The following is a 12500-nucleotide window of genomic DNA, read 5'->3' as shown; positions in this document are numbered from 1 at the left end:
GGCATATTAACAACACTTCGACATTCCAATACAGAAGCAGGCAGGGAGTTCCAGAGTTTACCAGAGAAAGGGATGAATGATTGAGAATACTGGTTAACTCTTGCGTTAGAGAGGTGGACAGAATAGGGGTGAGAGAAAGAAGAAAGTCTTGTGCAGCGAGGCCACGGAAGGAGGGGAGGCATGCAGTTAGCAAGATCAGAAGAGCAGTTAGCATCTGTACAATGAAAGACGATAACACACACACACACACACTTTGGCTCGTGCTCTGTACAGTACAACTAGGTAAACTGTATCACCATCTGCACAATGAAAGACAGGATAACACACACACACACACACACACCTGGAGGGAGAAAGGTCAAGGTCCAGCCAGCGGGTCACGTTTATTTACGTACGTATTTAATTTTGAAAATGGCCATTCGAAAAAAAAAACGCAGCAAGGCTCGAATGTTTTATATATTCTGACCTGCCATAAATTTGAACTAATTCCTCAAATATAAAAATATTTCCAGGCCGAGCAATGATAAAGATATTTAAAGGAACATTCTGAAAAAGTGTGGGAAAAAAACACAAAAAAAAATATGAATTATTTTTACAAATAATCAAAAGTTACTTACAAGCTGAAATAAAGAAATAAAAACATTAAAAAATTTCAAAATATCCAGTTGTAACAGGACTACAGATATTTAACTTATCAGGAACAAGGAACACGTTAAAGATCATGAACAATTTTTAGAAGCTATAAAAACTTCGTCACAAGCTGAAATAAAAAAAAATAAATAAATAAGTAAAAATACCGGTATTAAAAACAATGTAACGGAAATCTGGCCTCTATTTACGATATAAACAACCTCAAAATAAACGTATTTGACTTGACAAAAATACGGAAAACACAAAAAAGTAACCAAGCATTTTTAGAAACCATAAAACCACATTTATAATCCGATATATAGAAATGCAGAAAAAAGAAGAAAAAAAAAAGTATTGGAACTGGACAGGTCGGAACAGGCACACTGTCCTGGCGGCGGGCGACCTCACTGGAAGGGCTGCTGCTACTTCTCACTCAGCCTTTACCACACCCAAACCAGGCAATGGCGGATAAATCTAAACAGCGGATATGAAAGGTTAGTCTTGCGGCTCCATTCTGTGACATTCTGGCTGATAACAAGTGAGAGCTGAAGTAGATAACATAAACAGTATCCAGAGAGAGATATCCACCTGAGGCACAACCCAGACGTTCACCATTGCGAAAACTTGAATTTTTGCATGTTTCAATTACTACAAGTGGTGATTAATATCTGATATCGTGGGCTGGGGCGAGTTAGGACAGTTAAATATTGAGCTGGGTAATTGTCTAGAGTCCTTACCGGGCCTTATTACTGGTCTATTCACTTCAATTCTTTTACACATACCTTCACATGCACCTAAAACATCATTTTAAAGTGGGGGACAAATGCCCCCTTCCCTCTAGTCCAGCAAAAGAGACATAAATCAGCGAGCGATTTTCGGCCAGGTTAGGTTAGGTTAGGTTAGGTTAGGTTAGGTTAGGTTAGGTTAACCTAACCTAACCTAACCTAACCTAACATAACCTAACCTAACCTAACCTAACCTAACCTAACCTATCCTATCCTAACCTAACCTAACCTAACCTAACCTAACCTAACCTAACCTAACCTGGCCGAAAATCGCTCGCTGATTTATGTCTCCCCCACCCAAAAACCCCGCCTTCCCACATGTCCCCAATTTTGCTGGACTAGAGGGAAGGGGGCATTTGTCCCCCACTTTAAAATGATGTTTTAGGTGCATGTGAAGGTATGTGTAAAAGAATTGAAGTGAATAGACCAGTAATAAGGCCCGGTAAGGACTCTAGACAATTACCTTGAGCTGTTCATTATTTATACGGAGGAAAATAAATATATACAATTATGAACGCATGTGAGCCAGCTGTGTGCATGGGGTGGCCTGACTGGCTTCATACGAGTAGACGAGTGTGTGAGGGTAGCCAGTGATGTGTTGCTTGTTGCTCAGGTTGGCAGCCTTGTCTGGAAGGGGACCTGACATGACCTTTTTGGATGACCTCTGTGTGTGTGTAATAGTGTAGCAATTACCATCAGCAGTATTAGTAATTAGTATGACTCGTATCTCGTAAGGTGGAATAGATGTGAGGTGTCGCTGAGAGAGAGAGAGAGAGAGAGGGGGGGAAGTTGAGCCAGTGTGTGTGTGTGTGTGTGCCCCGCTGTCTTCCTGTGTGTGTGCGTGGTGACCTGTGTGGTGATGCTAGGTGATGTGGTGGTGGTGGTGGTGACACTAAGGAAATGGGAATAAGAAATAGCTGTTATATTTTCCCTTGAGTCTATATTTTCATCTTGATTTCCTTCTTTCTTCTCATTGTGTGTAAACTCTTGGCACACCCTGTATAACCACTTGAAAGAGAGAGATGTCGACATTTTGAGCACATTATAACCATAAATAACTAACAATAATAATAATAATAATAAAAATGAATAGAATGACTGAATAAAACCAAAATAAAAAGACTGAGACGTAAATCAAAGTATCTACACAAAATAGCGTATGTTGATAATTTAGCGTAAATAAATAGCCACCACTACAGCTAATAATAGTAACAGTAACAAGTAGTACATAACAGTGGATAATACCAATATAAGCTGAAAACATCATAACAATGTGTAGAGCAGCGGGATGTCGATAATTTGGGCTAGCTTGTAATGAGTTTAATTACCAATAGTAGTTAGTAATAATAATAATAATAATAATAATAATAATAATAGTAATAATAACAGCAAATTGAATATAATAAAACTTAACTAAATATCAAAGCACCCGTTATGTTGATGATATAGGTGAGTCTGCTAGAAATAACCACAATAACCACTACCATGCCTAATAATAATAATAATAAAAAAACAAATAAACAAAACAACAATAAAAAAACAAAAAAACACAAGCAGCAAACACCAAAACACCCTAAAAAAAATAAATAAAAAAAAATACTCCCCCCATGTCGACATTTTGAGTCCCGTCAGTGCAGAAGTAAACAAACATTCCAATGGTTTCACTTCTCTGACGCTAGTTTCCTTCCTTCCCTTTTTTTCCTCTTTCCCTCCACCATGGGCAACTGTCTGCTGCTCCTCGGCCTCAAGAAGGAGAAACGGTGAGCACACGCACGCACGCACACAGATAAGGCGCGGGAGATAAGAGATAAGGGTAAATTAATTAGAGGTAATGGGCGGGGTGAAGCGAGTAGGAGTATTGAAGATAATTTTGTTGATTTTTTTCGTGTTTTTTCGGGGTTGTGAATCACCTGTGTGTTTTTTAATTAAGGTGCGAGTTTATGTAGCGTTTTAATTAATGACTTTGATGTTTCTACCTGTTGTTTGTTTAATTTTCATCGTGGTTTAATTGTAGGGGTGAAAAAAATAGATGTCTTGATTATGTTCCCCCGTGCGTGTGGCTCTTAATGAAGTGACGAGATTATTGGGTGTTTTAACGAATTATTTTGGTGTTTTTAAGTGTTTTTTTTTTGTGGTGTTAGATATTTGAGTGTACTTAGAGGCAGATGTAAGAAAATACCGCCATTAATATTGCCACTGTGTAAATGGAGGGCCGAGGCTTCTAAACGTTTTAATTAATCATTTTCGTGTTTTTTAGTTGTTGTTATGGTTAGTTAGTGTGTTTAAGGTCATTTCCAGATGTTAGAATTAATTACCTTGATTACATTAACCTGTGTGTGTGTGTGTGTTTTTTTTTTTTTTTTTATTATTATTATTGTTAAGTTGTGGGTTTAATATAAGTGTTTAATGAGTTACTTTAATGCTTGGCTCTCTCTCCCCTCTCCCTCCCCCTCCCCCTCCACCTCCCCCCACCCACGTGTCTCCCTTCACCTAACCTAACTTGGATTTATCTTGGGTGTGTGTGTGGCTATCAAATCTTCTTCTTCTTCTTCTTCTTCTTCTTCTTCTTCTTCTTCTTCTTCTTCTTCTTCTTCTTCTTCTTCTCCTTCTTCTTTTCTTCTTCTTCTTCTTCTTCTTCTTCTTCTTCTTCTTCTTCTTCTTCTTCTTCTGGCTGTCTCACCTCTTATCTCCTCTCCTCTTCTTCCTCCTCCTCCTCCTCCTCCTCCTCCTCCTCCTCCTCCTCCTCCTCCTCCTCCTCCTCCTCCTCCTCCTCCTCCTCCTCCTCCTCCTTATCTCTCTCTCTTCCTCTTCCTCTTCCTCTATTTTTTCTGTCTGTTTGTCTCATCTTCTCTCCCTTCCTCTTCTGCTCTCTCCTCCTCCTCCTCCTCCTCCTCCTCCTCCTCCTCCTCCTCCTCCTCCTCCTCCTCCTCCTCCTCCTCCTCCTCCTCCTCCTCCTCCCATTCTCTCTCTCTCTCTCTCTCTCTCTCTCTCTCTCTCTCTCTCTCTCTCTCTCTCTCTCTCTCTCTCTCTCTCTCTCTCTCTCTCTCTCTCTCTCTCTCTCTCTCTCTCGGCCCCCACAGATTTAATAAACCTATTTTTTTTTCAGGGTTGTTTACATTGTGAAGTAACTTAGAACCTCAGAATTTGAAAAGAACATTAGGATTATTATTATTATTATCATTATTATTATCATTATTATCATTACTGTCACTATTCTTTGGCTTATATATAGATGAGTTAGTGTCTAGAGATTAAAAATAAAAAAAAACACATGAAGAATATATATGTTATAATTATACTAATGATGATAATTGTGGTGGTGGTGGTGGTGGTGGTGATGGTGGTGGTGTTGCTGGCGGCGCAGTAGCTACGAGGAAGTGGGATACCAGCACGGGTCAGTCAGTCAGCCAGTTAGTCAGTCAGCCAGTCAGTCAGTCATTTAGTCAGTCAGCCAGTGCTTGTAGTAACGGCTGTCAGCTTCCTTGCCTTGCTGCTGCTGTTAGTGCTGTAGTTAGTCAGTCAGTCAGTCAGTCAGTCAGCCAGTCAGTCATTTAGTTAGTCAGTCAGTCACTCTGCTACTGTGCTTGTAGTAATGGCCATCATCTTTCTTGCCTTCCTGCTGCTGTTAGTGCTGTAGTTAGTCAATCAGTCAGTCAGTCAGTCAGTCAGTCAGCCAGTCAGTCAGTCAGCCAGTCAGTCAGTCAGTCAGTGATTCTGCTACTGTGCTTGTAGTAATGGCCATCATCTTCCTTGCCTTGCTGCTGCTGTTAATGCTGTAGTTAGTCAGTCAGTCAGTCAGTCAGTCAGTCAGTCAGTCAGTCAGTCAGTCAGTCAGCCCTGGGGTTTTCAAATGACAGTAACTTCCCAGGCTTAGATAAAATATTAGTTTGCTTTCTTAGTTTTCTTTTTTGTCCTGCAAGAGGGACGGCAAAAGACAACAGAGAGAATTGTGTCCTTGGATGGCGTCTCCACAGAAAGCCGTCAGCCAAAATTGGAGGATAATTCTGGTTAACTCTTGCATTAGAGAGGTGGACAGAATAGTGGTGAAAGACTGAGAATACTGGTTAACTCTTGCATTGGAGAGGTGGACAGAATAGTGGTGAAAGACTGAGAATACTGGTTAACTCTTGCATTGGGGAGGTGGACAGAATAGTGGTGAAAGACTGAGAATACTGGTTAACTCTTGCATTGGGGAGGTGGACAGAATAGTGGTGAAAGACTGAGAATACTGGTTAACTCTTGCATTGGGGAGGTGGACAGAATAGTGGTGAAAGACTGAGAATACTGGTTAACTCTTGCATTGGGGAGGTGGACAGAATAGTGGTGAAAGACTGAGAATACTGGTTAACTCTTGCATTAGGGAGGTGGACAGAATAGTAGTAGTAGCAGCAGTAGTAGTCAAAGTTGGGGGGAAATACAGAAACAGGCAGGGAGTTCACCAGAGACCAGCTTGACAATTGTGAACGCAGTGGAACCTCAATGACTGAACGCCTCACTTCTCTCACAAAAACTAACAAAATTTTGAACTCACAATTCCTTGCATTAACATACCATAATTCTTTGCTGGGACAAGATATGCAGTGGCTGGCAGTGTGTGTGTGTGTGTGTGTGTGTGTGTGTGTGTGTGTGTGTGTGCAGTCATGCACATCACTGCCTTAATGTTCTCTTTTCTCTTAATTTATAACTTTATTCTTTATTTATTTAGTACACGAGTATTAGAAGAGAGAGAGAGAGAGAGAGAGAGAGAGAGAGAGAATGAAAACACATTAATTTACGTCCAGCTGGTGTAGTGAGGCTTGCCATGTGATGTGATGAGGAAAATTCTACCGTAACATTAACAAACAAGAATCTGTGGGTGTCTGGGAATTAATTAAGGGGAAAACGGCTTTGCTCTTTGAACATTGTGGATTTTAAGCGACATTGTGGAGTGGATTAACTTCGAGAAATGATGTTCCACTGCACAAGATTCTGAAGCAGGTGTTTAAGAAGCTTCCTGTTAAGCCACAAAAGCAACAGGACAAATTAAAGCAACAGGACGGTAGTTTGAGGGATTAGGTTAGGTTAACCTTTAATAGCAAAAGACTGAATGTAGACAAACTAACAAGACAAAGATTAATAAACAGAATAGGAAGAGTTTGACTGGGCAAGGCTATTAGAAGGACAGGTAGGAAGGGTTAAGGCAGGCAAGGAGTCTGAGTGAAGGGAAGGTGAAGGAAAGAGAGGAACAGGCCCAGAATCATCATAGCTTGAGTTGTAAGGGTTTCAAGAGAGTGGCCTTAGATGAAGTGAGGAGAGAAAGATGAAGTGAAGTTATTAAGACATTTTTAAGTTACAAGGGGAGTTATAGTTAGAAATGTTGTGATGTTTTGGGGTTAATGAATTTTCTGGTTGGTTTGATAAGGAAAGAAAGAATTGCAGGATAGAGAAGAGGTAGAGATAGAGAGAGATAAGAATAACAAGATGGATTTGAAAGAAAGAGAAAAGGAGATTATATTTGGGAATGAGTAGAGAGAAAGACAGTAACAAGATAGAAAGAAAGAGAAGAAGAGATTATATTTGAAACTTAAGAGAGAGAGAAAGAGAGAGAGAGAGACAAATAACAATAATAATGATGAGAAAAACAAAGAGAAAAAGACACTTGGAACTTGATAAAAAAGAAAAACTTAATAATAACAAGATAGAAAATTGAAAAAGAAAGAGAAGAGAAAAAGATGAAAGCAAGTTAGGAACGATTTTAAGTAAGCCAAGTTATTAACACATCTTAAACCAAACCTCTACTAATACAAGAGGACTACTATTATTACTACTATTACTACTACTACTAGCTTGTATACCACTGCTAGTTAGTGTGTGTAGCTTCAGACACACACACAGCCTTCCTAACAGCTTACCCTAACCTAATTACACTACAGTTAGGGGCGTGGCCAACATAACACCTGTCCCACGCCTCATTAAAGCTGTTGAGAGCATGTTGATTTGTTCCTTCCCTTCCTAACTTCTATTTTTTCCTCCCCAACTTCACTGTCCCCTTCCTAACTTATCTTCTTCCTTTCCTAACTGCTTAATTTCTTTCTCTTTTGTGTGTTTTTGTTTTAATATTTTTACTTTTCTTGGTTTCTTCTCTTCCTTTCCTTCCTAACTTCTCTTCTTCCCTTCCTAACTTCACTCTTCCTTTCCTAACTGCTTAATTTCTCTCTCGTCTGTTTTTGTCTTAATATTTTTCACTTTTTCTTGATTTCTTCTCTTCCTTCCCTTCCTAACTTCTCTTCTTCCCTTCCTAACTTTGCTCTTCCTTTCCTAACTGCTTAATTTCTCTCTCATCTGTTTTTGTCTTAATATTTTTCACTTTTTCTTAATTTCTTTCTTCCTTCCCTTCCTAACTTCTCTTCTTCCCTTCCTAACTTTGCTCTTCCTTTCCTAACTGCTTAATTTCTTTCATCTGTTTTTGTCTTAATATTTTTCACTTTTTCTTAATTTCTTTCTTCCTTCCCTTTCTAACTTTGCTCTTCCCTTCCTAACTTCTCTTCTTCTCTTCCCTAACTTCACTCTTCCTTTCCTAACTGCTTAATTTCTCTCCCTTGTCTGTTTTTCACTTTTCTTTATTTCTTCCTTCCCTTCCTAACTTCTCTCCTTCCCTTCCTAACTTCACTCTTCCTTTCCTAACTGCTTAATTTCTCTTTTGTCTGTTTTGTCTTAATATTTTTACTTTTCTTAATTTCTTTCTTCCTTCCCTTTCTAACTTTGCTCTTCCCTTCCTAACTTCTCTTCTTTTGCTTGTTTCTTCTTGACTTTTTCTTGTTTCTCTTCTTTCTTGCCCTTCCTTCCATTCCTAACCTCTCTTCTTCCCTTCCTAACTTCTTAATTTCTCTTGTTTGGTTTTTTCATTAATATTTTGAGTTTTTCTATTTATTCCTTTCCTTCCTAACTTTTTCTTCTCTTCCTAATCTCTTCTTAGTGTCTTTTTCTTTCTTTCTTTCTTTCTTTCTTTCTTTCTTTCTTTTTCTTTCTTTTTTCCAAATTTCCTCTTTATCTTGTTCATTCATGGTTCTCTCTCTCTCTCTCTCTCTCTCTCTCTCTCTCTCTCTCTCTCTCTCTCTCTCTCTCTCTCTCTCTCTCTCTCTCTCTCTCTCTCTCTCTCTCTCTCTCTCTCTCTCTCTCTCTCTCTCTCTCTCTCTCTCTCTCTCTCTCTCTCTGCATGCAAGCTTGTAAGAAAAAGAGAAAGAGAGAGAAACATTAATTTATTTTTTTCTATTATTATTATTATTATTATTATTATTATTATTATTATTATTATTATTATTATTATTATCATTATTATTAGTGTGTGTATGTGTCTGTCTGTCTGTCTGTCTCTGTCTGCATTTCTCTCTCTCTCTCTCTCTCTCTCTCTCTCTCTCTCTCTCTCTCTCTCTCTCTCTCTCTCTCTCTCTCTCTCTCTCTCTCTCTCTCTCTCTCTCTCTCTCTCTCTCTCTAAACACTATTACTCTACTGTGTGAGAGAGAGAGAGAGAGAGAGAGAGAGAGAGAGAGAGAGAGAGAGAGAGAGAGAGAGAGAGAGAGAGAGAGATCCAACAAAATAAAACAACAAATTCTTAACTAACCTCCTCCTCCTCCTCCTCCTCCTCCTCCTCCTCCTCCTCCTCCTCCTCCTCCTCCTCCTCCTCCTCCTCCTCCAGGCCAGTCACCCTCCTCCTTGTGGGATTGGACAGCGCAGGAAAGACAACAGCAGCAAAGGGCATTGTGGGAGGTGAGAGAGAGAGAGAGAGAGAGAGAGAGAGAGAGAGAGAGAGAGAGAGAGAGAGAGAGAGAGAGAGAGAGAGAGATGTGAAAATAGTTATGTTAATGGTTATAATTAATTTTGCTGTTAGAGAGAGAGAGAGAGAGAGAGAGAGAGAGAGAGTGAGTTATATCTATTTTATATATTGTATGTATTAAACTTTACTTTCTCTCTCTCTCTCTCTCTCTCCCCCAGACCCAGTGGAGGACGTGGCCCCAACTGTCGGCTTTGCCCCAGAATACCTGGAGTACCGAGGCTGCGAGGTCACCATATATGACCTCGGGGGCGGGGCCAAGATACGACCTGTTTGGGCCAAGTATTTTTCTGAGGTCAGTTGAGTTAGGTTAAGTTAGGTTAGGTTTTACGGTTTTGGTGACGGATTAACAACATTTCTACATTGCAAAGGCTGTAGTTGAAGTGACGCGGGTTTTTAAGGGTGTTTTTAGGGTTGTGGTGACAGATTAACAACATTTCTACATTGCAAAGGCTGTAGTTGAAGTGCCGCGGGTTTTTAAGGGTGTTTTTAGGGTTGTGGTGACAGATTAACAACATTTCTACGTTGCAAAGGCTGTAGTTGAAGTGCCGCGGGTTTTTAAGGATGTTTTTAGGGTTGTGGTGACAGATTAACAACATTTCTACATTGCAAAGGCTGTAGTTGAAGTGCTGCGGGTTTTTAAGGGTGTTTTTAGGGTTGTGGTGACAGATTAACAACATTTCTACATTGCAAAGGCTGTAGTTGAAGTGCCGCGGGTTTTTAAGGGTGTTTTTAGGGTTGTGGTGACAGATTAACAACATTTCTACATTATGAACAGGAGAAGCACTCTTGACAACCAGGCTAGTCATCTCTGTGGCCTTGAAAAACTGTCGTGCTGAGAGAGAGAGAGAGAGAGAGATTAATGAGGTAGTGAACAAGTCAATAATTGCTCTCTCTCTCTCTCTCTCTCTCTCCCAGGTGCACGGTGTCATCTTCGTGGTGGACTCTACTGCAGGAGGACGGCTGGAGGAGTGTCGAGAGGTCCTGACTTCACTCCTTGCTGACCCTAAGATTGCGGGGAAGCCTGTGTTAATGTATGTATGTGTGTGTGTGTGTGTGTGTGTGTGTGTGTGTGTGTGTGTGTGTGTGTGTGTGTGTGTGTGTGTGTGTGTATGTGTTTGTCTTTCTTTGTCTTTCTTTCTTTCTTTCTTTCTTTCCTTCTCTCTCTCTCTCTCTCCTCCCCTCCCTCCCTCCCCTTCCCATCCACTCATCCACTTCATCCACCCACAGCCTAGCCAACAAGCAAGACATGGATGGAGCGATGGATGAGATAGACCTAGTGGAAGAACTCAAAGTGGAAGAGGTCGTCAACAGGTACAAGTGTCCGACTCGCGTGGAGACCTGCTCCGCCCTGGCCACTCAGAACAGGAAGCCAGACAAGCCTATAGCAGATGGATTCAGGTGAGAGGGAGAGAGGGAGAGGGGTATGTGTGTGTGTGTGTGTGTGTGTATGTGTGTGTGTGTGTGTGTGTGTGTGTGGTTATATAATGTGTTGTTTAGTGAGTGAGAAAGAGAGAGAGAGAGAGGTATTGTGGTTCTTTGGTAGAGAGAGAGAGAGAGAGAGAGAGAGAGAGAGAGAGAGAGAGAGAGAGAGAGAGAGAGAGAGAGAGAGAGAGAGAGAGAGAGAGAGGGTATTGTGGCTCTTTGGTTTAGAGAGAGAGACAGAGAGAGTCTAGAATTTTGAAAACCCCAATAACTTTCACTACAGCCTGTTAAACTACTACTATTACTACTACTACTACTACTTTGCAGGTGGTTAGTGGACACCATAGTCGTGCATTACAAGGAGATCAACACCAGAGTCATCACCGACTTGGAGAGAGAGAGAGAGGAGCAGAGGAAAGAACTGGAGGAAAGGAAGGAGAGATTGAAAGCATTGCGAGCCCAGAGGGAGGCATTGGGGGGGAGTGGAGGAAGGAGAGAAATCCCTCCACTCCAGGCCGCAAAGCTCTCCTCCTCCTCCTCCTCCTCCTCTCCTTCCTCCTCCCCGCAGGCCTCCTCTGTGGTCACGAAAGCAGAGGTGGTGATGAGGAAGGAGGAGGAGGAGGAAGAAGAAGAGGTGGTGGAGGAGAAGGTTTCAACAGTGCCACCTAATGTTATACCAAATGTACGTTTGTGTGTGTGTGTGTGTGTGTGTGTGTGTGTGTGTGTTCACCTAGTTGTATTGTACAGGGCAGGAGGTGAAGGTAATTTTGTCCTGTCATCATTACCATATTTATCTAGTTTGTCTATGTGTGCACAGTTTTTGCCACAACCACCTCCTCCTTCAAATCGTTCCACATTTTAATAGTTTGATAGGGAAGCTTCATTTCTTGGTGTCTGTCAAACTTCCACTCTTCTTTATTTTCTTCCTTTGCTCCCTCGTCTCTCTCTCCCTCCTCCATCTGTGGTAGCAAGTCATTTCTCTCTCTTCCTTCTGTATTGTTTACTAATTTGTACATTGTTATCAGTTCTCTTTGTCTTCTTTCTTAGTGTTGCTAATTCCATCTCTAAAAAGTCTTTGTTCACAGCTCAAGTCCTTCAATTCTGTCACCATCTTTGTTGCTATCCTCTCTATTTTTTCTAGTTTTTCTATATCCTTGTTTCTGCATGGAGCCCAAACTACTGCTGCATATTACAATTTAGGTCATATGCTTGTTATAATTTTCTCCATCATCTCTTTATCTAAATAGTTAAATGCCACCCCAGTGTTTGTTAAGCTGAGTGTACGGCAGAATATTCCGTTTGTGTGCCTCTCAGGTGATAATGGTGTCCTGGATCAATGCACACAAATCTTTTTCTTCCTTACTTTTCATTATTATATCTCCTCACATTTTGTAATCCCCACCAAGGTCTTTATTTTTTCCCTTTTTTAACACATGGCAATTTTCTGGCGTTAAATTCTAGTTTCCATCTTCGGCTCCATGCATGTATCTTGTCAGTATTCCTTTGTACTCACTTTCATCCTTAATTATTTTCATTATATTTGGCATCATCAGCAGAAAGGCTTATATAACTCTTTAGATTCTCAGTCCTATCATTTACATATATTTGAAACACAATGGGTGCCAACACAGATCCTTGCAGTACCCCACTTGTCACCTCGCGCCAATTTGATTACTATTCTCATTTCCCTGGTGAATAATCCTGCATCCATCTCAGTGTTGCTCCCTTCAGTCCTTCTCTTTTCCCTACCAAGTGAGGCTTTTATGGGGAACTTTACTGAATGCTTTGTTGAGATCCAGGTACACTGCATTAATTCATTCTGCCCCTCTCTTGCGTAGAAGCTCAGGAGA

The 12500-nt window shown here is 40.7% G+C and overlaps 1 protein-coding gene across 4 annotated transcripts in view; it reads left to right on the top strand.

Annotated features, from left to right (window-relative positions):
- The first annotated feature begins 3000 nt into the window (after positions 1–3000).
- Positions 3001–12500, top strand: part of LOC135096304 (ADP-ribosylation factor-like protein 13B) — a 13965-nt gene continuing 4465 nt past the window's right edge. The window contains exons 1-7 of one of the 4 annotated variants that reach the window (XR_010264669.1): positions 3001–3175; positions 4783–4809; positions 9091–9161; positions 9387–9520; positions 10144–10259; positions 10456–10626; positions 10978–11332. Coding sequence is in view for 1 of the 4 variants with exons in the window: in XM_063997699.1 (XP_063853769.1) it covers positions 3132–3175; positions 4780–4809; positions 9091–9161; positions 9387–9520; positions 10144–10259; positions 10456–10626; positions 10978–11332 (921 nt within the window). In the remaining 3 variants the exon portion in view is untranslated. Of the gene's footprint in view, positions 3176–4779; positions 4810–9090; positions 9162–9386; positions 9521–10143; positions 10260–10455; positions 10627–10977; positions 11333–12500 lie in introns of all 4 variants that reach the window. The other 3 variants (XR_010264668.1, XM_063997699.1, XR_010264670.1) reach the window with 3 other exon arrangements.

Source organism: Scylla paramamosain, unplaced genomic scaffold (genome assembly GCF_035594125.1).
Source record: "Scylla paramamosain isolate STU-SP2022 unplaced genomic scaffold, ASM3559412v1 Contig3, whole genome shotgun sequence".
In the NCBI taxonomy this organism is placed as follows: Eukaryota; Metazoa; Arthropoda; class Malacostraca; order Decapoda; family Portunidae; genus Scylla; species Scylla paramamosain.
The sequence above is the reverse complement of the archived record's forward strand: the minus strand, read 5'-3'. Positions and strand labels throughout refer to the sequence as shown.